Source organism: Mus musculus, chromosome 2 (genome assembly GCF_000001635.26).
Source record: "Mus musculus strain C57BL/6J chromosome 2, GRCm38.p6 C57BL/6J".
NCBI classification, from domain to species: domain Eukaryota; kingdom Metazoa; phylum Chordata; class Mammalia; order Rodentia; family Muridae; genus Mus; species Mus musculus.
Genome location: NC_000068.7, coordinates 112,704,681 through 112,730,910, shown reverse-complemented (window position 1 = coordinate 112,730,910; position 26,230 = coordinate 112,704,681). Strand labels below are relative to the sequence as shown.

General features: G+C 42.9%; 1 protein-coding gene across 9 annotated transcripts in view; it reads left to right on the top strand.

The window, feature by feature from the left end:
- The window catches only part of Ryr3 (ryanodine receptor 3), a 586,052-nt gene that overhangs the window by 486,495 nt on the left and 73,327 nt on the right, over window positions 1-26,230 (top strand). For 8 of the 9 annotated variants that reach the window (XM_017316705.2, XM_017316711.2, XM_017316712.2 and 5 more), the window contains 5 exons: window positions 367-605; window positions 1,983-2,064; window positions 12,782-12,912; window positions 18,371-18,691; window positions 21,601-21,841. In XM_017316705.2, the coding sequence (XP_017172194.1) occupies window positions 367-605; window positions 1,983-2,064; window positions 12,782-12,912; window positions 18,371-18,691; window positions 21,601-21,841 (1,014 nt within the window). The remainder of the gene's footprint in view (window positions 1-366; window positions 606-1,982; window positions 2,065-12,781; window positions 12,913-18,370; window positions 18,692-21,600; window positions 21,842-26,230) is intronic. The other variant, XR_003951556.1, reaches the window with a different exon arrangement.

The window sequence follows — 26,230 nt, the reverse complement described above, 5'->3', positions numbered from 1 at the left end:
GCCTCTCTTCTCTTTTCTCCTCCTTCCTCCTAAATAGCAAACAAAGAACAAAGGTTCTTAACCCCAAGTGAGCTGTGGAAAAGGCTCACTCCTATCTTTTCATTGGCTAATAACAGATGAGGCAGCTGCAGCAAGCTGTAGGTCACAAGTGACTTCCATCCTAAATTGTTCTTTGTGGGTCCTGAAGAGTTGGGCAATGATCTCCACAAGCCAAGGCCAAGTGAGCTGTGTGATTAAGGTCTGTTTTCCAGATGGAAACAGACCAATATCCACTGTCTGCCCAGTTTGCCTCCAAGTCACCACCATGTAAAGGGGGTTGACCTGACAATCCAGTTGTGCCCGTTTCTGACTGCTGTTCACTTGCAGGACAGTGATGAAGTCAGGCTCAGAGCTGGTGAAAGCCGGGCTGCGAGCATTCTTTGAAAATGCTGCTGAAGACTTAGAGAAGACCTCCGAAAACCTGAAGCTGGGGAAGTTTACCCATTCCCGAACGCAGATCAAAGGTGTTTCTCAGAATATTAACTACACCACAGTGGCTCTGCTTCCCATCCTGACATCCATCTTTGAGCACATCGCTCAGCATCAGTTTGGGGTGGATCTACTCTGTGAGTCCTACTGCTGTTTGTCACCAATGTCTATGCGCTGGCCACAGACAGAGAACCACTCACTCACATTGACCTTGAGGGCAGAGTAGAAAGACAGATGTCCCACACTTTTCTTAGATTAAATTTTTAAAAAAAATGCAGTGATCAACCCTTGGAAAGGAAGAAATCCTTTAGTGTGAGTTTAGAACATTTCATCTTTCTCCGATTTCACTCTGAACCAGTCTCACCCATGCTCCATTGAATTTGAAAAGCTTATCTGAGCAATACACCTCAGAAGTATATACCCTCTGCTGCCAGGGCTTCCAGATGCTGTGCTCCATATTAAAAAGCCTTGATCATTCACTGGTACCAGGAGCAAAGGAACGAGGTTAACATCACATGGGTTTTTCTCCCAATGGTTTTATTTTGCTTTGTACTTAGCAGAATGCCCAGCCCCACCCCCACCCCCGTGTTCATGTTCTGTCACCGAGCTTCAGGACTGCTTAAACATTGCCATGTGATTTAATTTAGCCAGTTGTCCATAGCTTGGGCTATGTCTTCCATCAGTTAGTCCCCACTAGGTAGAAGTTCTATGACATGGAAACAAGGCAGTGTCTTGGTTGAAAAATAAAACATTAAATTGTTTCTAGTTTTGTTGAAGTAGTCCTAGCAGCCCATGGTATGAGGTCTAGAGATGATTGAGGGCATGTTGCCTGCTGACAACATTCTTTGTGCTCCTTCAGAACTCTGTTCCCTTGGAAAACAGGGAAGACCATGATACAATTAAAAATACAGCCTAATTTTTTAGATGATCATATTTGAGATATATCTCTCTCTCTCCCTCCCTCCTTCTCTCTCTCTCTCCCTCTCCCTTCTTCCCTCTCTTTTCAACCCTCCCTCCTTCCCTTTCTCCCTGTCTCCCCCCTTCCCTTCCTCCCTCCCTCCCTCTCTGAATAAAGCATGACAGATGTACAGACCATCTTAGAAAATTATCAAAAGTAACATAGAGGCTTCAAGTTTTATTCGTTCTTCCATCCAAAGGAAGACAATACTTCCCTTGGTAATGTTTCAATGTAATGTCTTCTTTATTGGGTAAATGGCCTGTTTGGGAGATCCATTGACCAGAAGATTCCTTTCTTCAGGAAGCTTTGTGATCTCCATCAGGAGGCCTGCAAATGACATAGGTGACACCGGTGGAGCACGTCTTCCTGTCAATGTTTTCCAACAAGTAGTAAAGTTTAAAGAGGATTTCACTTGTTTACAGAAACAGGGAGAAAGGAAAACTAGAGAGGGCTTGTGACTGATGCCTTCCTTAATTTTTTTTTTCTTCATGGACTTTTCCGTGTGATGGAGCTGGAGCTGAGACTGATATGTGGCTCTGGCTTCTCTTTGTTTCAGTGAGCGACGTGCAGGTTTCATGCTACCACATTCTGTGCAGCCTCTACTCCCTTGGGACTGGGAAAAACATCTATGTTGAAAGGTAATTAGTTTTTTGCTTAATTTTTTTAAAGTTAAAACTCTTTGGCTCAAAAAAATGTTGTGAGGGAGAGAGGGCTAACACATTCTGCCTAAACAGGAGCTAATGGAGAACAAAAATAGACATGCTAATAGGGACTTAGGCCAGCCCAAGAGTCTCCAACCCTACCCAAAGAACTACAGGTAGCTAAGGAGTGCTGAGGCTGGAGAAACAGGCTTCCCTTGGGGAAAGCACACAAACTTCACATCCAATAGCAAATGATCAGTACATTATACAGACTGAGAACTGAGAGGCTGTATTTATGTTTGAGAATACGTGTGTGTGTGTGTGTGTGTGTGTGTGTGTGTGTGTGTGTGTGTGTGTGTAAAACAACAATTTTTAAAAACACGTCATGGATTTGAAAGAAAGCAAGGAGGAGTATATGGAAGGGAGTAAACAGGAAAAGGGGAAGGGAGAAAGTATAGGACGCACATATAAAATTCTTAGAGAATAATAAGATACCATATTAAATTTTAAAACACTTAACATCTGCTTTTCAGTCCAGCAAAACCCAAATAGTCACTGATCAGGAGTAGTAGCTTTACAGCTGAGTTATGAAAAATTTGTTGTAATGTAGAAAAAGTAGTGAAATTAATCAGATCGAAGACTTTGGTGGAAAAAGCTACTGAGTATATTTATTCAGTGTATATTCAGTATATATACTGAAAGGACTATAAAATCCTGAAAAATCATGTGCTAGTAGCCAAAAAAAAAAAAAAAAAAAAATGTTGAAGGCACGTGCACTTCATTATCAGGGCTTCTACAAAGCTTCCAGAGTTCCCGTGGCCAAAGCTTTCTGAGACACTTGAGGGACCTAGGGCAGTGGCTTTAGTGTTTAATGAGTCTCTATGTGACACACCCTTGGACCTTTGCCACAGACAGCTGTCAGATTAGCTACGGTTTTAAACAACACACAGTTCGGTACCAGAAAAGCTATTTGATAATCTCGAATCTGGGCATCCTTATTTGTAGGTTTGGGGTTTCAGCTTTTCCTCTATAACTAGTCTGTGATGGTGGAAGTCTGACAGGCCTTAGCTTTTCAGCCTCAGGGGCCATGTGTTGTATTGTTCTGCTTAATTCCAGAGGTAAAATTAGAAGGATAAAAGCTTCAGATTTAGCCATATTCCTGAAGGCCTGAGTCTCTTATCCCTTTCAAATAAGCAAGCCTGAAAGAATCCAATCTGTTTTTAAGTAATTTAATCTGAACACACTTGGGGGCTCTACTAACATACCCATATATGAAGCTTGGATCAGACACCCTAAAATCCAACCCTCATTTCATACTGAAACACACATATATTAAAAGTGTGTCGGTAAAGGAAAATGAGAACTTATCCCCTCTAAGAACTTAACTGAACCGGTGGATTAAAATTCATCTTAGGGATGAATTGAAAACCAGTCTATTCCATTAGAGTTCCAGCTTCCAAATGGCTTACAGGTTTCAAGAAACTCACTGAAGAACTAATGGTTAAATTTGCCTTATGAGGATGTGTTGTTGATAGCCCTGGGCTAATTATATTTGAAGTTAATTCCTTCTCTGGTGAGTGGTTGTGAACAAGGAATGAGTCAGCACTCAGATGATTTCCTGTAAACCTGCTTCCCACCTTAATTTGTAATATAAAGGAGAGCAGATGATTGGGCAGATAAAAGGGAAGGTGGAGCAGAAGGGGAGAGGAAGGAGAAAATGAAAGAGGGAGGGGACACAGAGGAGGAGGAAGGAGAAAAGCAGAGCAGAAGCATGTGGCCTGGAGAAACTGCAAATTCTAAGGGGTCTCATAAGTTGTGGAAGATGGTAGTGTAGAGGTAGATCTGCCCAATCTAGGCACACAGCATGTAATCATATTAACTGTGTCATGTTTTAGTTGCTGGGGCATATTTGGGAGGGGATTTAGCGCAACAAGGATGTCTTTGCGTTTGCCCGGCTTTCCTTACTGTTTTACAGAAAACACAAAAATGGCTTTGTCATCAACAGTTAATGATCTTTTTGGTTTTGGTTTTTTGTTGATGGTGTTTTTTGTTTGGTTGGTTTTGGGTTTGGGTTTGGGTTTTTGTTTTTGTTTTTGTTTTTTTTTTTGTTTTGTTTTTTTTGTTTTTTTGACAGCATTTCGCTGAGTAGCCTGAGCTGTCCTGGAACTCACTCTGTAGTCCAGGCTGACCTAGAACTCAAGAGATGCTCCTAGTTCTGCCTCCTGAGTGCTTAGATTAAAGCTATGCACCACCACTGTCCAGCTTATTGAATACCAGGAACTGGAATTACAGATGCTTGTGAGCCATCATCATGTGGGTGCTAAAATTGAACCCAGGTCCTCTAGAAGAGCAGCCAGTGCTCTTTTATTATTAAATATATTTATTTATTCACTTTGCAACCCAATATTAGCCCTTCCTCTGCTCCCAGTACCTCTCCCCATTTCCCTTAGACGGGGAAGCCCTCCTCTGGGTGTCAACCCCCAACATACACACCCATTCTACTCCACAACCACACCCCACACATTAAGTTGCTGCAGGACTAGACATATCCTCTCCCATTGAGGCCGAGGCTGTCCATTTAGAGACAGCCTCTGCTGACCCACATGAAGACCAAGCTGCTCATCTGCTACATATGTATAGGGGGGTTAGGTCTAGCCTGTACTCTCTCTTTAGTTGGTGCTTCAGTGTCTGGGGGCCCCCAAGGTTCCAGGTTAGCTGACTCTGTTGGTCTTCCTGTAGAGTCCGGTCCTCTTTGGCCTCCATCTTTCTCCCAACTCTTCTATAAGACTCCCGAGCTCCACCTAATGTTTGGGTGTGAGTCTCTGCATCTCTTTCCATTGGCTGGTGGGTGGATCCTCTCGAGGACAGTTAATGCTAGGTTTCTGTGTACAGTCATAACAGAGTACTATTAACAGTGTCAGGGATTGGCTCTTGCCCATGGGATGCGTCTTAGTTTGGGGCAGTCATTGGTTGGCCATTCCCTCAGTGTCCGTTCTATCTTTGTCCCTGCACATCTTATAGGCAGGACACATTTTGGGTTGAAGGTTTTGTGGGTTGGTTATTGTCCTTCCCCTTCCCCTGGGTGTCCTGCTTGCAGCCAGTGCTCTTAACCACTGAGCCATCTCTCCAGCCCCATGATAAAAATTTTAAACTTGTATTTTTAACCAAATAAATAGAATTGATAAAGATTTTCCAATTAACTTTTCACTTAGTGAATATATCACAGAGAGAGAGAGAGAGAGAGAGAGAGAGAGAGAGAGAGAACACACACACCAAGAAACCTTATATAACTTTTTGTACAGTTTCTGCATTTTTCTTTTGAAAAAAAGTAGACAAAAAGTTAATTTTGAAATGTCAGGCCAGAAAGCCGTGTTCACCCGTGGCTTTTTGTACTTAATTCACATTCATTGCTGTGATTGCTCTGAACAGAGCTGGGAATATTGGAGTTTGGATTTTTATTCTACATCCACATAAGACTAGCTAGCCAGAATTAGATTAAAGAGACCCAACAACTGGAAACCTAGCAACTGAGGATCCTAGGACTGTGTTGTTGGCACAAGCAATGGTTTTTATGTCTGTTTTTGTTTGTTTTGTTTTGTTTTTCTTGTTCTGTTTTATGTTCTAATTGTAATTCTTTACATATGTAAAGTTAAAAGTCTGCCACCTTCTTTACTCTATGCAACGTCCCGTCCAGGCCCACTCCCCTGAGAAGTCACTAGCCACATTTGGGTATGCATCAGTCTTGATGATTTCTCTGTATACGCATTTTCAGGCATGTGAGATCATAGGATACATAGAATTTTACAGCTTTGTCATATTCTTTAACCTATAAATCATATTTCAAATATATCATTTAGTATACTATATCTATTAAGTTTCTACTTTAGAAAAAAAGCAAATTGTATATACTGCAATTCTAGCCTACTTCTCATCCCGTTTTCTATTTTGCTATAAAATTCACTGTAGCGTTTGTGTTTTGTCCTGATACTCACTGCCCTGCCCACTTTACTTTGTGCCTCCATCGTTTAGCACATTGTCCAAATCTCTGAACAGAAATTCCCTATTCTTAGTTTTCTTTAAATTTAGATTTTTATTTTATTTATTTATTTATTTATTTACTTTTGTCTTTTGACAGTCTGGAGTCATCATGGGACAGTCACTTCTGTAAGAGCCCTGAAGTCTCTGGGTACTTTATAATGTCCACTCCAGGACCATCATTTTCTCTCCAATGCATCTAGCACTCCACTCACACATGACATTACAGAGGAGAGCAGGGAACTGACAGTTCATAGCTTTCCTTCATTTGCCTGTGATGCATCCCAGGACTGACTATTTAACCCTCCTCACTTTACTCTGCAGGTCAAGAAATTTTGCTTTATTTGGGAAATTTTTCCTTTTCGGTGGTTTGTATTACAAACAACTTGATTTTAGCCTGTGGTTGACTGGTTCCATTACTTTTGGCCCTGGTAAAACAGTAATAAGCAGGGCAAGAACCCACAATCCCCCACCCCCACCCCCACCCCTCAAGGGGAAAGCTCCAGCAACTTAAATCCTTTTGCCCCTATCTCTTCAAAATACTACTGCCTCCCAGTAGCCTCTAATTCATGGACCTTTTGAGAACATTACAAGTCTAAACTACAGCACAGGTTTTTGTGTGTGTGTGTGTTTTCCCTGTTTTTTGTTCAGAGAAAGTAATCCTGTGTAAATTTGTTCGTTAACTTTTCACACCTGGTTTCTTACTAGAAACTATTAGCTGGTTGTTCTCTTTCTGTTTAACAATTTTTATGATTTTTTTTCAAAAACTTCCTCTGTGTTAATATTTTCAATTTTATTTTCTTTGAGTGCATAGAGAATACACATTCTGTTTTTCTTTTTCTGGATAAATTTATCATCTTTTTCTCTCTTCTTTGCTGCTAGGAATATTGTTAATTCTCAAGAACAAAGGTGTGTGCACACGTGCATATGTGTACGTGTGCGTGTGTGTGTTAAAACAGTTGAGAGTGAACTGGAAGGAAACAGCAGGCAGCTTCAAAGCTGAGAACCTGGGATAGGGCCAAGCCCTTCCTAGAGCTCTGATGTCCACTCCTAAGACAAGTAAACGGCTAGCCCAGATGAGAAGTGAGTAAAACTCTCACATTGCAGCCAGGTGTTTCTTGAGAAATTTAATATATGCTCATCCTCTGGTGAGCTTGGGTCTGCAGCTACAAAGCAAGTCCCTTCTCATTACTTCCTGCCAATGCACCTCCAGAATGGGAGGACAGGTGACAGGAACTGCAGGCACATACCATTCTTGGCCCCATAGCTTAACTCTCCAAGATGGAAGCTCCCCACATATATATTGTCCACCAGGTCTTTAATGAATGTCATAGAGCTAAACGCTCACTATTTCAAGCAACTCCTAAATCCTGTACATACCTCCAAAGACTTCTTCAGTCTTCGAATTCTAGAAATTACGGGGTTTGGCTCTTATTGTTGCTGTTGTCATTGTTATTATTGTTGGTTTTTAATTTATTAGTTAGTTTCATGCTTCTCAGTGTTTTGTTTGAATGTGTGTGCAACATATGCATGCCTTGTACCCCAGAAGGTCAGAAGAAGATGCCAGATGCTCTAGAACTGGGGTTATACATGGTTGTCTGTTGCCATGTGCTGAGAATCAAACCCAGGTCCTCTCAAAGATCAGCCAGTGCTCTTAACTTGATAAGTCATCTTTAAGGCCCCTTCTGTAGAGTATGTTTTAATTCCTATACCCCCACTTGATTGGTTACTACTTTGTGGTCTGGGGTTATAATATATAACTTCAGTACAGATCCAGATGTCTGTTTAATTTCTTTTCTAAATATTGAGTTTTAGAGAGAAACATATAGTAGAACGAGCATGTCTCCAGCACCTTTTGTATAAAATGAGACATGTCAGCTCCACGACATTGTTAAGGGGAAGGTTCTTGTTGTAGACATGACAGAGAGAACCACCAAAGGAAGAGTCCAGAGCAGAGAAAGTAGCAGACTAACCATGGCCAGCAAACTGGACCAGGTCATGAGAGAAGCAGGAAGAGAGCAGAGAGAGGGAGAGAAACATAGAAAGAGGGAGAGCAAGAAAAAAGACAAGGAGAGTGGGCAGAAGAAAGAATAGAGCCAGCATAGCAATGTTACAAGAATGAACAGCTTGACGAGAGGGACAGGGAGGATGTGAGAAGACCTTACAAGAGCCTGGATGCCATCAGCACGGAGATGGCATGTACAACAGGGTTTTGTGATACTGAGGGAGCCTGGAGGTCACAATGGTCATTTGTCCCTCCTGGCAGAGGTAAGGGAAATGGCCCCTTTGGTAGAGTGGAACCAGCCTCACAAGTTCCCGAGGAGGGCTGGCTTTTATCGAGTTTCCTTTGAACCTGATAACCTTTAACTAAGTTTTTCTTGACAAAAGAGAGTTCCAGGACAGCCAGGGCTACACAGAGAAACCCTGTCTCTAAAATAAAATAAAATCTATTGAACGGCAGGGGGATCGATGAGTATTCGGCCCAGCTCCACCTGACAAGTGACTTGTAGTTAGAAAAGAATCACTCACTTCAGTGATGGGAGTGATTGTGAAAAGAAAGGGCAAACAACACGGAGTGCAGAAGGGTCTTTTGGAATACTCTGAAGTCAGAATAGTATTGAGAATTACATAAATCTGTGAGGTTTTCATAAACCGAATATCAAAGAGTAAACATATTGTTTATTTGATCATGTAAAATTCTTGAGTTCTCCAATATGGAGTGTTTGTTTTTTGTTTTTTGGGGGTTTTTGGTTTTTTTAGAAAAATTGATTTAAAGAGATTTCAGGGAAGATTTTTCAGACAATCAAGTTTGGTTCTTCATTTGTTAATCTTTAATCTCAGTTTTATTTTGAAAGAAAACTAATTTTTTTCCCTCACACTTTAGATGTTTGTTCCTTCCACCTTCCTGGCTTGCACTGATCAATCATTTCTGTTTGTACATCACACCTTTCTAAGCCACCAAGCTTATTAACATTGCCATTTAGGACTGGGCCCCACCCCCACCTCGTGTTCTACTCTGTTCATGCTACTTCTTCTCCATAGTATCATTCATATACAGGACGGAACTTTAAATGACACATATAAGTGTATAAAGTTATATCTTGTCTTAGGGTTTCTGCTGCTGTGAAGAGACACCATGATCATAGCAACTCTTCTAAAGAGTTTCATCAGGGCTGGTTTACAGTTCAGAGGTTTAGTCTGTTGTTACCATGATGGGAAGTATGGCAGAACATGTGCCAACATGGTGCTGGAGAGGTAGCTGAGAGTTCTACATCTGGATCAGATAGCAGCAGGAAGAAAGAGTAACACTGGGCCAGGCTTGGGCATCTGACCCCAAAGTCCACCCCAGTGACACTTCCTCCAACAAGGATACATCTATTTCAACAAGGCCACACCTCCCAACAGTGCCAATCTTTATGAGCCTATGGGGGCCATTTTCAATCAAACCACAACAATACTATTCGATACTCTAATTTATTTGTCTTTGACTGTGTCCCTGACAATAAACATTTGAGAGGTTCACTGTTGCTGACATCCTGTAAATAAGAGATTAATAAAGAAAGCCCCATAATTTGGAAATTAGGAACTAACAAATACTGGAATACATATTGAAACCTCTCCTTGACTTCTTATTATGTGAAAAATACTCTATCTGACAGTAAAGATTAAAGAAAAAATGGTTTCCATATCCAATGATAAACTGCAAGACCTTTCTTTTCTTTTTGGTTGCTATGGAGCTAGCCATGCAGCCTCCGCTCGGCCTGGAAGCCTTGCTTACATCTACATTGCCCCTGGGGGCACTAATGACTGGAGAAGCCTTTGTCTGCCTCCATCACTCCATAGCCTGGAAGCGCCAGGTCTTTCTCTCTGGCATTTCATAGCCAGAAGGATTAATTGTCAGTCTTGTGGATTTTACTGTGTTAGCAGCTGGGCCAGGAGAACTGTTGTTTATCTCTCTTGACTGAGCAGCTAATTAGCATCCACATGTGTTCCTGACTAGAGAGTGCCCTGTTGAGAAGCTGGTGTGACTTAGATTTTTCAGTAATTAATATCAGAGAGGACAGGGTCATGTCCCTGTCACTGCCACCCTGCACAACTGGGACTTCTCAGCTCTTTTCTCCCCCTCAAGGCTTACCTTTATAGCTGCCTCACTGTCTAAACACCCACTATCATGAGCTCAGGACACCAATTTCAGTAAAACAGAGCAAGTTTGGCACCACTTCCCAGTGCCACCAGAAATTTACCTTCAGACCTGGGATCCTACCTAATCATTTCTTACCATATATGAATGTCTCCTAGATTCTCTTCCATCTGTGCTCCACTCCCAATGACAGCCCTTTCCCTGCCACACTTTCTCATTCTCTTCTTCAAAAGCGATACAGAAGAGACATCCTATAACTTCTTTTTTTTTTTTTTTTGGTTTTTCGAGACAGGGTTTCTCTGTATAGCTCTGGCTGCCCTGGAACTCACTATGTAGACCAGGCTGGCCTCGAACTCAGAAATCCGCCTGCCTCTGCCTCCCAAGTGCTGGGGAGACATCCTATAACTTCTTATTGACCAGTCTGTTGGTACACACTGTGAAATGGCCCTTTGTGGGACACTCATCTCAGTTACTGGCCATTTCAGATGGGAAGTCAAAGGGATGCTCTTTTCTTCAGGCCTATCTGACATCTTGAGCTTGCCCAAAAACGCAAAGAAGAAAGAAGAGGTTATGAGAAGGATGGTTGATGGAAAAGGCCTGGTTTGGAGCCTGCTCAGAAGTGGGCCTAGGCAGCAGTTTATACACCTCTCTTCCCTCTCCCTCTCCTCCTCCCTCTCTCCCTCTCTCTCCCTATTTCTCTTTCTCTTCCCACTGACACATCTCCAGAGAAGAGACTCAGACAGCATTGGTACACAAACACAAGGCCTTAGCTTGGCCCAAGGGTGCTTTGCCTCTGAAGCCTACCTGGATCAAGAGAAGAAGTCAGAAGGAATCTAACAGCCAGACCTTTCCCTAGAGGACAAGGCTGTGCCATCATCTAGGAAGTGGTGAACTGACTAACGACCCCTCCTTCTGGGGTGATTTGAAAGTCATTCCCTCGAATACTTCATAGCACATAAGCGGTTCATTTCTTAAAAGCTGAGCCTGAGAAAATAAAGGATAAAAATATGCATCTATTAGTTTTTCTTCAGAGTAGTTTAAAATTTCACTTTTTGAGCCGGTTTGGTAATTGAGTGAAGCCTGGGTGGGTTTTTCTGTGAATCCAAAGCGTTATGCCAACTCAGCCTCCCTCTGCCTTTCTCACCTCTCTAATCAGCACAGTACTCTTACATCTAAGGCATTCTGTACTCTCTCAGGCTGCTCTCAAGATTCCAATCTACTCCAATAGCCTTCTCCAGTAATTTTATTCAAAAAAAGGTTAAGATCACATTTTAAAAATTCAACTCAAATGCATCTCTTTCTCTAAAATGGCTGCAGAGTGAAGCTGATCCTTATGATTGCTTTGTAAAGATCTGGCTTCTTAAGTTGCATGCCTTTGGGATTCTGTATGGAATATATGTTCTATCATTAATTTATAATAGCAAGAAAGGACATTCACCACATATTGTAGTAAAAAGTAATTGGGGTGTTTCTATCCCACCTTGAATTATTTAGCTCCCAAATAAAAGACATAAAATCCTTATATTTATAATAAGCCTTAAAGCACTAGAGCTGGGCAGGTATCAACCCTCTATGCTAGTTTGTCTACTTCCCTGTCAATAACCCCAAGATATAACTTGCCATGTTCTGTCTGAGACACTCCTACTCCAACTGACCAGCTCTCATGGTCATGTTCTCACAATTTACCTACCACCCCATGAAGTTTTCCTCTCCCCTCTCCCCTCTCTCCCCTCTCCCCTCTCTTCTTTTGGTCTCTGTTTCAGACCCCAAGCCTAGGAACCAAAGCCCTGACTACCTCCCTTCTGCTCAGCGACAGGCTGTAGGCATCTTTATTCAACCAATATTTTTAAATTAAGGAGCAAAATTACATAGCATCATTTGGTACACATGAGGATCTCCGCATCCCTAGGAGTGGCCAGACCTGGGGGCCAGTATTTAGCATTATAATATAATACAATATAATAGCAACAGACCAAACCTCAGCAACCACCAGTTTAACCAAAGGTTATATTTAAGAGCAATTCGGCTTGCTTTTCAGTAAAAAACAAAAAATGCTACCACTTCTATAAATCCTTGTTATCTACTTTCAGAGAGTCTATGCTTTTGAAATTCCAGCTTCTTTGTGCTGTTAAAATTGTTGGTTCTTGACACAGTGAGGGGTAACTAACACACACAGTCTTGGGTGCAGGTCTCTGTTGGGAACTGGAGGGAGTCTTATAACTTGACAGCCTGTTCCACAAATTTTCAGGTACACCTTCTCCAGCAAGCTGTTATTTCCATGATGGTCCTCTAACAGCCCCGCAGTATATCATTATATCATCTTAGCTACAGCTAGATTTGAAGCAGTGAGCTCAATCTAAACTGTTAGTATTTGGATAAAGTTGGGAAGAGAAAGTGCACACAGTCCTACTGTGCCTCAGGATGTCCAGTGGAGTAAAACATAGGAAAGTAGTGAGACATCCTGAGGAGGGGACCTAGCTGGTGTGTGGGGTCCGCGTATGAGTGGCACCACTTCTAAATGGACTTCTTTGTTTCCAGGCAACGTCCTGCTCTTGGAGAATGTCTGGCTTCCCTAGCAGCTGCTATCCCTGTGGCCTTTCTGGAGCCCAGCCTTAACCGCCACAATCCCCTCTCAGTCTTCAACACCAAAACCCCCAGGGAGCGCTCTAGTAAGTACCAACCCAGGGAGCGCTCTAGTAAGTACCAACCCCCAGGGAGCGGTCTAGTAAGTACCAACCCAGGGAGCGGTCTAGTAAGTACCAACCCCCAGGGAGCGGTCTAGTAAGTACCAACCCAGGGAGCGGTCTAGTAAGTACCAACCCCCAGGGAGCGGTCTAGTAAGTACCAACCCAGGGAGCCGTCTAGTAAGTACCAACCCCCAGGGAGCGCTCTAGTAAGTACCAACCCCCAGGGAGCGCTCTAGTAAGTACCAACTCCCAGGGAGCGCTCTAGTAAGTACCAACCCAGGGAGCGGTCTAGTAAGTACCAACCCCCAGGGAACACTCTAATAAGTACCAACCCTGGGAGTAGCCAGGAAGGGGGCAGGATAGAGCCACAGCCCTGTAGTATGTTGGGTCACATGATGTGTTATTAACTACTTTTCTTGTACCAGATAACACATCACAAGGAAAAACACTTTTTTATTTCGGCTTGTGGTTTAAGAAGTTCATTCTCTCAAGGCAGAGAAGGCATGGAGGTAAAAGTTATGAGGCAGCTAGTCACATTGTGTCCACATTGAGAAAGAGGGAGAGACTATTGTTGGTTCCCTACTCACTTTCTCCTTTCTATTCACTCTGAGACCCCAGCCCATGGAGTGGTGCTGCTTACACTCGGGGGTGGGGGTGGGGGGGGTGTCTTCCCTCCTCAGCAAAGCCTCTCTGGTAATCCCTGCTCAGGCCTACCTACAGGGGATTCTCAATCTCACTAAGTGAACAAGGCTAATCATCACAATGTGAAGGTAGGTCAGCGGGTCTGAGTTAGAGACCAGATATTGTCTGTATCTTGTTGGAGACATGAGCTTGAAAACGACTTTTTTGATGATTAGACTTTTGATAGTTGTTTCATACTGAGGAGACAGGCTAGGTGGATTCTCATGTCCTGACATCTCAAGACCTTGAGGTCTTTTGTCGTCGTCCCCCCCTCCCCCCAGGTCTTCATTTCTTGTCTGAGCCTAGGGACATGATTGCTTTTATCTAGTCTTTAGTCAGCCTGCCATTGCAAAGTACCATATGCATAATAACAGCCTAAGTATAGTCTTCAAAAGAAAGTTGTTCTTCAATAGGATGCTGAGCACATATTATCTACCATCACAGAAAATAAGACATGGAATAGCACCAGAAGGAATTGTAGTTATACAAGGAAGAGACTTTTTAACAGAAGAATTGACATGCATTAAGTTCTATAACAGAGATTGGTAAAGTATGTACATAGGACAAATTTGGCCCACAGCCTTTTTTTTTTTTTTAAACAAATAAAGATTTCTCAGAAAACAACCAATAACCATTAAAGCTAAAATCCAAATCAAGTTGTAATCCTTCTTCTGGAGAGCAAAAGTAAGTAACCTCATATTTGGATTCAGTGTGATATTAGTAAGATTGTTACCGGGAGTCCACTAGAGATGACCACTCAGAGACAGTTTATAACCAGCTGAAAGTCTTTATTCCATCTAGCTGGGACTAGCTGAAGCAATCGGGACCCAAGTGTTTAGGTTTAGGGGCTGTAGAGGTAAAAATACATCATGGTATCTTGCTGACAGCTACACAGAAGTTTTATGCCAACAAGCAGTTTAACAGAAGCTAAGCTAAGTAGTTAGCTGGAGGGAGAGGCTTGCACAAGCAGGCAGTTTAACAGAAGGTAAGCTAGCTTGGGCATCTTGACCTTAGGTTCCTAGAACAGAGTTGAGATTCTATTTACAGGGGATTCTATCTTCTATCAAGAAGATTCTAGTTAAACCTGAAATGGCTTGAGCAAGAATACAAGATGGAGAAAGCTCTGTACTGTCTTGGGATGGCACAAGATGACACAGATGTCACAAGATGATAGGCTCAAATAAAACCTCTTCAATAGCTTTATTTTTAGTAAAGCTTGAATTCCAATAGAACTATAGTGATTTGATGAAATCTGAAGGCCAAACTGCCAAATTATAGGCCTTGCCATGTTAGGAGAAACAAAAATATAGTAAGTCATTTTAAACTATAGTCCATCTCATCTAGAGACAAGGTTTTCTGAAATTATGGATATATACTGCAAATGAACAGCCATACTCCATAAAAGTTCCATTTATTTCAGGTGCTCTTTCTTAAAATGTCATGAGGTCCTAAGCACACCTTGTCACCAGTGTCCTTCTAATCTAGAATGCAGAGTGCTAAACTACAGCAGTTTCAGTCTTTATTGCTTATTTCACATACTAAGAATACCCTACCCCAACCATTCCCCCCATAAAAAGGGTTCCCAGGATAATTTAGGTTAAGACCACTAATAAAATTCTACTGAATTAGAATAGCAGAGGGAACTAGAGGCTGGCATTTGATATGCACCACAGGTATTCACCAATAGAAAACCAGACGCCCCATTCACCAAAGGCAAGGGGAGATGAAGGAAGTGGCTCTCTCTGGCAGGCAGAAACCTATTTCACAGGTTGTTGTTGTCAGGGTGTCAAGTTTGAGCTGAGTCCATACTGTCATTTTGGGGGCATTTTTGCCTTTTAGGGACCTTTGGACCTAATACCTTTTTGCATCAGCAACACTGAGACTTGACCCCCAAGTCTCCTGCTTTTCACAGTTGGTTTAAATAAGCAATGAATGAATGCTGAGCATCTCTGTGGCTCTTTCTAAAGTCATATCTGCATCAAAATGAATTTTGGGAAGCGTGAATTACCTGGAGAGTAACTGATAGCTTAGTGGAACATAAGACTGTAGACTTTATTCATTACAAAATGGGTGGCTGAAGGAGAAAAGGAGAGGAAGGAATGTTTAAGGTAACAATGATGGCATGGTTTTTTTTAATGTATGGATTGATTTATAGCATCAATCTTCCAACAATTGGACATCACTATTAATTGATGTTTAGTGTTGTGCCAATAAAGTTAATTATATTAGAAGCCTCAATACCCTAAGAACATGTGTCACTTTCTTATCCAAAGCTAAAATATGCCTAAGAAAAAGTTTAATACCGTTTTGTGACACTTATTCAAACTGGCATAAAACCTTAGTCACATAGAAATAGCCTATTAGTCAGAGTATGGGGTTGACAAAAACATCCTGTCACCAGCCTCCTTGCTTACTTTCCATATCCTGTTTCAATAATCAGCCACTGAGAAAAGAGGCCCAGTTCCGGTGTAAGCTATCAGCCTACCTTGCAAAGGGGCAGTGCTCTTTGGGTGAAGAGCTGCTAGGAGAAGTGAATAAAGAACTTTCGAATCCTACTCGGTGGTTGTCAGAGTCACTTGGTTGGTGTGTTAAAGATCTACAAGGCCTCAAGTGAGAAACCAGAGGAGAGCAGAGCAGTTTCAAACAGCAGCACCACCAGGTCCTTGACAGCTTTGTCGTTTTTGTCTGCCTCAGCCACCTGGCTCTCTGCTCATGTCTACAAGAATCTTCTATCCTGTCCTGTGCCTTAAGGCAGGAAGATCCCCTCACACAGAATAGCAGGGTTGGGTGTTATGTATTGTGGGTTTTTTGTTTGTTTTATTTTGTTCTAAAATTAAAAGTATGCAAAATAAAGAAGATGCAGTTTAAAAAAAAAAAAAAAAAGATCTCCAAGGCCCACCACTGCCACTGGTATGTCTAACTCAGTAGACCTGGAGTAAGGCCTGAGGACCTACATCTCTGATATTTTTCCAGGGGTTACAGCTGCTGCAAATGAGAGGCCCTCACCATGAGAACTGTTATATAAAAGCTGCAAGGGCAGTATGTTCTAATGACTTTTCCCAACACTCTTGTGTCTGCCTCTAATAAGGTTCCTTTGAGGCTGACTTCAGGTAGCTAACATACCAGAATTTGCTCTTTGAGATTATCATGTGACATTTGGAGCCCAAAAACACCCTGTGAATCATAAATGTTGGTCCCATTCAAGGACCAATTATTGTATGTATAAATAACTTCTAAAGGTCATTATCATGACTGCAGTGCACCAACCTTAAGCAACTTCTTGTTCTTCTTCTGTGGGAGAAAGAAGTGTCTATGGTGATAATTATGTGTGTGACTTTTAGACACACACACCTGAGCTTTCTTATATATAACTGTGCTCGCAAATAAGTGTGTCAGTTGCCTGTGCCGCTCGATACTGTTCTGAATGCTAAGCTCCTGGTGCAAAGGCTGGCTTCTCAGCATTTAATGCTTTGCTCTGATAGTGTATATGTAAAATTACCGTGTGTATAAGGGTCTCCCGGGATTCCCAGGCTGTCACCCATGTTTTCTGATGCACAGAGCAAGGTCCTTTGTCAACATCCAACGTCAGCAATACAAAAGAAAAGAAATCTAATTCTTTCTGAAATAATACTGAATTCTAGTTTCATTTCGTTCTGGGTGCCCCTATCCAGTGAAGTGACCTCAGTCATACAAAACAGAGAAAAGGGAGTTAACTCACTAGTCCCAGGAAATATGCTTTCTTAAAAAGCAAAGTGAGTGACAGACAGAAAGTCACTTAAGTCACCTGAAGTTATTGATCATTTCTGTTGTAAAGGCATAGGATCAATCCAGGAGCGATTTTTTTTCCTCAGTGTATTTTGAACAAGATGCTAAGTATTAGAGCCTCTAGCCCAGCTGCAGGGATGTTAGATGGGATGTTTTCCTTTCCCTTTGTCTTAGTCAGGGTTTCTATTCCTACACAAACATCATGACCAAGAAGCAAGTTGGGGAGGAAAGGGTTTATTCAGCTTACACTTCCATACTGCTGTTCATCACCAAGGAAGTCAGGACTGGAACTCAAGCAGGTCAGGAAGCAGGAGCTGATGCAGAGGCCATGGAGGGATGTTACTTACTGGCTTGTTTCCCCTGGCTTGCTTAGCCTGCTCTCTTATAGAACCAAGACTACCAGCCCAGGGATGGTCCCACCCATCCACAAGGGGCCCTTCCCCCTTGATCATTAATTGAGAAAATGCCCCACAGCTGGATCTCATGGAGGCATTTCCCCAACTGAAGCTCCTTTCTCTGTGCTAACTCCAGCCTGTGTCAAGTTGACACAAAACTAGCCAGTATACCCTTCTATGGACGTACAGAAATGATCAGGATGATTGATTGAAATAGAATTTGGCATTTGAACATTGAGCTATTTTGCTCTGGATGCTATTGCTTCTTGCAATGGACACACCGAGGTCCAAATAGTCAGGCCAAGAGGGACTAGCAAAGGACCTGTTTGTCACAAAGTAGTCTCATGCACTGTCCCTCACCAGTGTCTCCATTGTGCTGCTTTAGCTATGTTTTTTAACTTCAATGTGGCATTTAGGGACATGCCCCTGGAAACTACAGCCTACATGCACAACTCAAGTCCCAAGGCTGCTCTCCTCCACGCTCATTCCTTTAAGGCTCTGCAGTGGAAATTTACATGTAGAGACCAAAAGAGTGGTACACTACATCACTCTGCTTTTGACTCAGTGTGCCTTTCTTCTTCTTGTACTCTCTCGGTCAGTTCTGGGGATGCCAGACAAGGTGGAGGACATGTGTCCTGACATCCCTCAGCTGGAAGGCCTGATGAAGGAAATCAATGACTTGGCCGAGTCAGGTGCCCGGTACACTGAGATGCCCCATGTCATTGAAGTGATCTTGCCCATGCTCTGCAACTACCTGTCCTACTGGTGGGAGCGGGGACCTGAGAACCTGCCCCCCAGCACAGGACCCTGCTGCACCAAGGTCACATCTGAACACCTCAGCCTCATCCTGGGCAACATCCTGAAAATCATCAACAACAACCTGGGCATTGATGAGGCCTCCTGGATGAAGCGCATCGCAGGTACCAATCAATACTCTTTCTCTCGCGGTCTTTGGCTCTACAGTTAAGGCAGTCAGAATCTCTTCTTAACTCGTTTACTAATTCTGTGATGATTTTGAGCAAGTTCTGCTCTGTGTTTTAATCTTCTACCTCCCATTTGCTTAGCAGTCAACTTGAGTCTGGGGATGAAGACCAAATTGTAGGGGAGCTGGAGAGATGGCTCAGCAGTTAAGAGCACTGACTGCTCTTCCAGAAGTCCTGAGTTCAATTCCCAGCAACCACATGGTGGCTCACAACCATCTGTAATGAGATCTGGTGCCCTTCTGGCATGTCTGAAGACAGCTACAGTATACTCATATACATAAAATAAATAAATCTTAAAAAAAATATAAGACCAAATTGTAGAGTATTTGCCTAGCATGTTTGAGTCCCTGGGTTCAATCCCCAGCCCTGCATAGACCAGGCATGTTAGCATACCCCTGTAACATGGGCTCTTGGGAGGCAGAGGTAGGAATTCAAGGCCAGCCTGAGACATGTCTCAAACAAAAACAGCATAGTAAACTGAATGTCATGCTTTCCTCAAACCCTTACCCCCCCTCCCCTGCTAATCTAGACCCCTCAGATCTCCAAGAAGCCCTATAGATCAGCTGCCCTCCTCTGGGATGATCATTACCTTATTTGTTTTTTGGTGCTTAAGAAACCCATTGGCAGCCGGGCAGTGGTGGTGCACGACTTTATTTACAGCACTACAGCAGAGGCAGGCGAATTTCTGAGTTCAAGGCCAGCCTGGTCTACAGAGTGAGTTCTAGGAGAGCCAGGACTACACAGAGAAACCCTGTCTTGAAAAACAAAAAAAAAAAAAAAAAAAAAAACAAAAAAAAAAAAAAGAAGAAGAAAGAAAGAAATCCATTGGCTCTTTTGTTACTAATTATTGGTAAATAACCCTTTGCATTTTGCACTGTTATATAAAACTCAAATTCCTCAATGTCATTCAGCATTTGAATTTCTAAGACTGGCTTGAATGTAGCTAACAATAGCAGCACTTTGTTTTGTTGCTTTTTTTTTTTTTAATTTTCTCTCTTTCTTTTTATCCTCTTTAACTCCTGACGTGCAATAGGCTCTAAATAAATGCTATTAGCCAATTTTCTGTTCTCGAAGCCACCAAAAGAGGGAAACTTTTGGAAAATGAATATATGTCCCACAGTCAAGAAACCATGAATACATGAATATTTAGTACCCTGCCTGTCACACTAGAGTTTGGGAGATCCACACCGTGGAAAATCATTGTTTTTGATGGAACTTCAGTTTAGTTAGGTCAGGGAGTCCACTTGTCACAGCTTCCTGCATCTGACCTCCTGGACCATGAAATGCCAATGCTGGGCTACAGAGAGCACAACACTGAATGGTGATCTTTCCTGGCAAATGCATAGACACATTTGTAGAAGAACAGGTAGGAAGTATTCCTACATCCTCTTGGTCTCAGAAATGAACTGAGATTAGAATTGTAACTACTTTGACTGCTGGATAATGCAGACCCTGTGGACAGATAATAAACAGGGTACACAGTCCCTGATTGCCAATTATCCTTAAAAGGCTGTTCATCCTAAGGCAATATAATGGATTCTTAGTTCGAGTTAAGGGAAGGCCAAGGATCAGGAGATCTGCTCCCTTCCTCCCAGGCTCGGAGAGTTTCCTGTCACTGAAGAGAACACTGAATGGAAACAGAATTGTAGCTGTCCTTCCTGCAGCAAATCCAGAGCTCATTCAGTGAGGCCACTTAACTCCTGGTGACTAATGCAAGTCAGTTTTAAGGACCTAATTTCAGCTCAATTCAGTAAAGCAGTGGGCCTGGGCCTTGGAGATCGCTGAGAAGTCAGGACTCCATGGTTAATGCATGTCATCAAAAAAGCTACTTTTGCCTTCTCCAGTTGAAGCGCTCTCCCTTCCTCCTTTAATTGACTTTCCTCCCTAAGCTAAAGAAATGTGGAAATAGACATTCAAATGTCCATTGTCAATGTTTCAGGCTGCATTCATTTCATTTCACTTTTTCTTGCAATTACTCTGACTCTTATACTCACACTATTCAACTCAGCTGACCTAATTCATAATAGTATAATCGGAATCTTATCAATGGGATATAAAAATAGGATAAGACATGTAGGTTTCCATTTGTTCTTTGTATAAAAGGCCAGCATGGCAGCCCTGATAACTTCTTGTTCAGCTTCTCTGTTCCTAGTAATGCCGCAGTTTTTCCAAGCCCATACTCCCTCTCTCAAAGCACAAAGAGGATGTCAGTTTTGAGAGCTTAGAACCTGACTGGACTATTATGCTTTTGGCAGATTTTTAAAAAAATAATTAGAAATAATTAGAAAGCATGTGTAAGCATATACACATATACATACATATACATTTTATTTTTAACACATAGTAAATGTGTTAAAGATTTATGATTTCCAGTGCACATATTATAGTGCAATATGAGATCATCAAAACTGGCTTATCTGTCATCTCAATAAAAGCACACACCCAGTGCTTATTCCCAGGTCAACACAGTACTAATTTCCATGAACAAAAGGCTTCCTGCAGGGACATAAAAATCTAACTGATGAGCCAAGACCAACATGGGCAGGCTGTCAGATGATCTTAGAAAAGAGAAGGGGTGAGGCATAAGCCTTGCACATATGAGGAATTCATAGTGGGTGGGGCCCCCATGGCCTGGAGTTGCTGAGTAGAGTAGAGACCTTCTGCGGCTGTGCTGGATTCCTGCTTCACTGTGGACTTGGGAGAGGGATGTTCAAGGAAAGATTACAGATAGGATCTATGCACAGATAACATTCTGGATTGATGGTTTCCTTAATCTCACCTTTCTTAATGTCTTTAATGTTTATAACACTTGGGATGAGACTAAGGTCCTCTGTTTGCAACTGCAGTGTATGCCCAGCCAATTATCAGCAAAGCCAGGCCCGACCTGCTTCGAAGCCACTTCATCCCCACCCTGGAGAAGCTAAAGAAGAAGGCGGTGAAGACTGTGCAGGAGGAGGAGCAGCTGAAGACCGATGGCAAGGGGGACACCCAGGAGGCTGAGCTCCTCATCCTAGATGAGTTTGCTGTCCTCTGCAGGGACCTCTATGCCTTCTACCCCATGCTGATCCGCTATGTGGACAACAACAGGTATGAAGGAGTTGTCTGGAAGCTGCCAGCTGCTCTCCGAGACTGGTTTGTACAATCAAATAACAGGGAACGATGATATTGCTTTGTGTTGCTAGGGAGATGAAGGAAGCTATAGCTACCACTGCCAGTCTTTCCACCAGCAGTCAGAACATATATGTACAGTGGTTACCTTGGCCAGTGATTTTGTGTGGATTGAGGCACACATCCTCATGGGCCATTACGAGGCAAGGGGCAGCTGGTGGAATAAGGTTTGCATTGTCTCATTTTTGCTGCTCACTGATATACTCATTCAATGGCTGCCCTTGACTGCCAGGCACTGTTCATGGCCTTGAGGGATGGAGAATACTCTTTACCATAGGGGCATTCATTTTGGAAAATAAAAAAGCACACACAATTGGGGGGGGGCAGTACAACAATATTGAGAGAAATAAAAGGAAGGGCAAGTAAAATGCAGTTCCTTAACTGTGTTGTTACTGGGAAAGCAACATTTGAGCAAAGACCCGCAGGAAATAAGAGGCTGGGAACCATGAAGGTCCAGAACAAGATCATTGTGGGAAGAGGGGCTATGGGTGGAAATCCTCAGGAAGCAGTGTGTTCGGGATATTTAATAGTTGAAATGCTCAAATGTCATAATTAAGCAAATTGATTCCTGTAATACCAGAAAGTTTTTGTATGAGCCATCCTTTATCAAGACCCAATGTGTTCATTTGGCACATAAGACTTAATTGTGACACAATGAATACTGAAGCCGTAATTTGAGTTATATGAGGGCCAGCAGTCCTGTATGTCTGTAAGGAAAGCAGGGTGTTTGTAGGATAAGCACAGCGATTTTGAGAGAACCTTAACATGTGGTATTGAAGACTCAGTCTGTATTAGTTCCCTTTCTCCTACCTGGCTGTGACCAGAAGATAACTGATGGGAGACAACTTAAGGAAGGATTTATGTTGGCTCATGGTCTGAGGAGACAGAGTCTGCTATGCAGGGGAATGTGAGGCGGTAGGGGCTTACTTATATCTGGGTGAATAAGGAAGCTGGGAAAGGAGAATATCATAGTTTCATTGTCTGCCCCCCTTCTCCTTATTTATTCAGCTTGGAACCCCAGTCCAGGAAATGGTGCCACCTACCTACCTTCAGGGTTGGTCTTCCCATTCATATAATTCTCTCTAGAAATACCTTCATAGCCATACCCAAATTTGGGCCCTTAAAATCCCAAGCCATTTTATTTTTTTTAACCTTTTGTATTAGTCAGGGTTCTCTAGAGTCACAGAACTTATGGATAATTTCTAAATAGTAAAGGAATTTATTGATGACTTACAGTCGGCAGCCCAATTCCCAACAATGGTTCAGTCGCAGCTGTGAATGGAAGTCCAAGGATCTAGCAGTTACTCAGTCTCACGCAGCAAGCAGGCTAAGGAGCAAGAGCAAGAGCTAGACTCCCTTCTTCCAATGTCCTTATATTGTCTCCAGCAAAAGGTGTAGCCCAGATTAAAGGTGTGTTCCACCACACCTTTAATCCCAGATGAAAGGCATAGCCCAGATTAAAGGTGTGTTCCTTAACTCGGAGATTCAATCTTCTGGAATCCATAGCCACTATGGCTCAAGATCTTCAAACCAAGATCCAGATAAGGATCTCCAAGCCTCCAGATAAGGGTCACTGGTGAGCCTTCCAATTCCGGATTGTAGTTCATTCCAAATATTGTCAAGTTGACAACCAGGAATAGCCACTACAATCCACCCCTTGTCAACTTGACACAAATAATATCTCATGTTCACATAAAACAATAACAAGGTTGTAAATACGCCTAACATGATATAACTATCCCTCGTACAATCGCAAACGCATTAGTAAATTTACAATGGGCATTCATATTACTTTATAATCCTCGTTTCTGCAACTGGTTATGTGGCCTTAATTGGTATTTATAACTACCTTCCTCTACTACCCATTCTGTATTTCCTTCACCTTCAGCCAGCACCTCAGCAGGTCTTGGCTCTTTTCCTGGAGGATTGACCCATACCTTCATTCCTGATGGGTCTGTGTCCTTTGTCATCCTGCTTGGATTAGGCTGTTGTAGTTTCCCATTGACTTTAATCACAGGACATGGTAGTACTAAGAGACGCCCTAAGGGATCTCCTACACTCCAGACATAATCTTGCTTACCACCATTGTGAAGAGGTAATCCAATTTCCCCATGGTAATCTGGATCTATCACCCCTCCTAACACTGTTATTCCTTTTTTAGCCTGTTGGTTTAAGGGCATTAGAAGCCCAAAATGACCAGGGGGAAGTCTGAGCTTCCAGTTCAATGGAATGTTTGTTGTAGCTCCTGGTAGGAGCATTCCCCTCTCTGGAGCCAAAACTTCTAGGCCAGCAGAACCTAGAGTTATGGGGACAGGAAGCAAAAATTTTCCTAGAGGGTCACTAGGAGTGATAGTAAGTGGAACTATTCCTTTTTCCACCCCTTGATTCCTGGACCCATGAATCCTGGCTATGGGAGAAACTGTACCATATATCGAGCGCTGATTCAAAGCATATACTGCCTTCTGAAGAACTCTTCCCCAGCCTTCCAAGCTGTTACCACCTAATTGGCGCTGTAACTGCGTCTTCAAAAGGCCATTCCATCTTTCTATCAGCCCAGCTGCTTCAGGATGATGGGGAACGTGGTAAGACCAGTGAATTCCATGATCGTGGGCCCACTGTCGTACTTCTCTAGCTGTGAAATGAGTTCCTTGGTCAGAAGCAATACTGTGTGGAATACCATGACGATAGATAAGGCATTCTGTCAATCCGTGAATGGTGGTTTTAGCAGAGGCATTACGTGCAGGAAAGGCAAATCCATAACCAGAATAAGTATCTACTCCAGTAAGAACAAAACGCTGTCCTTTCCACGAAGGAAGTGGTCCAATGTAGTCAACCTGCCACCAGGTTGCTGGCTGGTCACCTCGAGGAATGGTGCCATATCTGGGGCTCAGTGTTGGTTTCTGCTGTTGGCAGATCTGGCAATCAGCAGCAGCTGTAGCCAGGTCAGCCTTGGTGAGTGGAAGCCCATGTTGCTGAGCCCAAGCATAACCTCCATCTCGACCACCATGGCCACTTTGTTCATGTGCCCATTGAGCAATGACAGGGATGGCTGGGGAGAGAGGCTGATTGTCCACAGAACGGGTCATCTTATCCACTTGATTATTGAACTCCTCCTCAGCTGAAGTCACCTTTTGGTGAGCATTTACATGGGACACAAATATCTTCACATCCTTTGCCCATTTGGAGAGATCTATCCACATACTTCTTCCCCAGATGTCTTTCTCACCAATTTTCCAATTGTGATCTTTCCAAGTCCCTGACCATCCAGCCAATCCATTGGCTACAGCCCATGAGTCAGTGTATAATCGTACATCTGGCCATTTCTTCTTGCAAACAAACTGTAATACCATGTGTACTGCCCGAAGTTCTGCCCACTGTGAAGATTTCCCTTCACCTGTGTCTTTCAAGGTTGTCCCAGAAAGGGGTTGTAATGCTGCAGCTGTCCACTTCTGGGTAGTGCCTGCATAACGTGCAGAGCCATCAGTAAACCAGGCTCTAGTCTTCTCCTCTTCGGTCAGTTGATCATAGGGAACACCCCATGAGGCTATAGGTGCATGCTTGGCAGCAGATGGCATTGTAACAGGAATAGAAACCATAGGCATTTGAGCAACTTCTTCATGTAACTTGCTTGTGCCTTCAGGACCTGCTCTGGCCCGATCACGTATATACCACTTCCATTTGATAATAGACTGCTGCTGTGCACGTCCCACTTTATGACTTGCAGGGTCTGATAGTACCCAGCTCATGATGGGTAGTTCAGGTCGCATAGTGACTTGGTGTCCTATTGTCAGACGTTCAGTTTCCACTAAGGCCCAATAGCAGGCCAAGAGCTGTTTTTCAAAGGGAGAATAGTTGTCTGCAGATGATGGTAGAGCTTTGCTCCAAAATCCCAAAGGTCTTTTCTGTGATTCACCTACAGGAGCCTGCCAGAGGCTCCAAACAGCATCTCTATCAGCCACAGACACCTCAAGTACCATCGGGTCTGCTGGGTCATATGGTCCAAGTGGTAGAGCAGCCTGCACAGCAGCCTGGACCTGTTGAAGGGCCTTCTCCTGTTCCAGGCCCCACACAAAGCTAGCAGCTTTCCGAGTCACTTGGTAAATAGGCCTAAGTAACACACCCAAGTGAGGGATGTGTTGTCTCCAGAATCCAAATAGACCCACTAAACGTTGTGCTTCTTTCTTGGTTGTAGGAGGGGCCAGGTGCAATAACTTATCTTTCACCTTAGAAGGAATATCTCTGCATGCCCCACACCACTGGACTCCTAAGAATTTCACTGAGGTAGATGGTCCTTGAATTTTGGTTGGA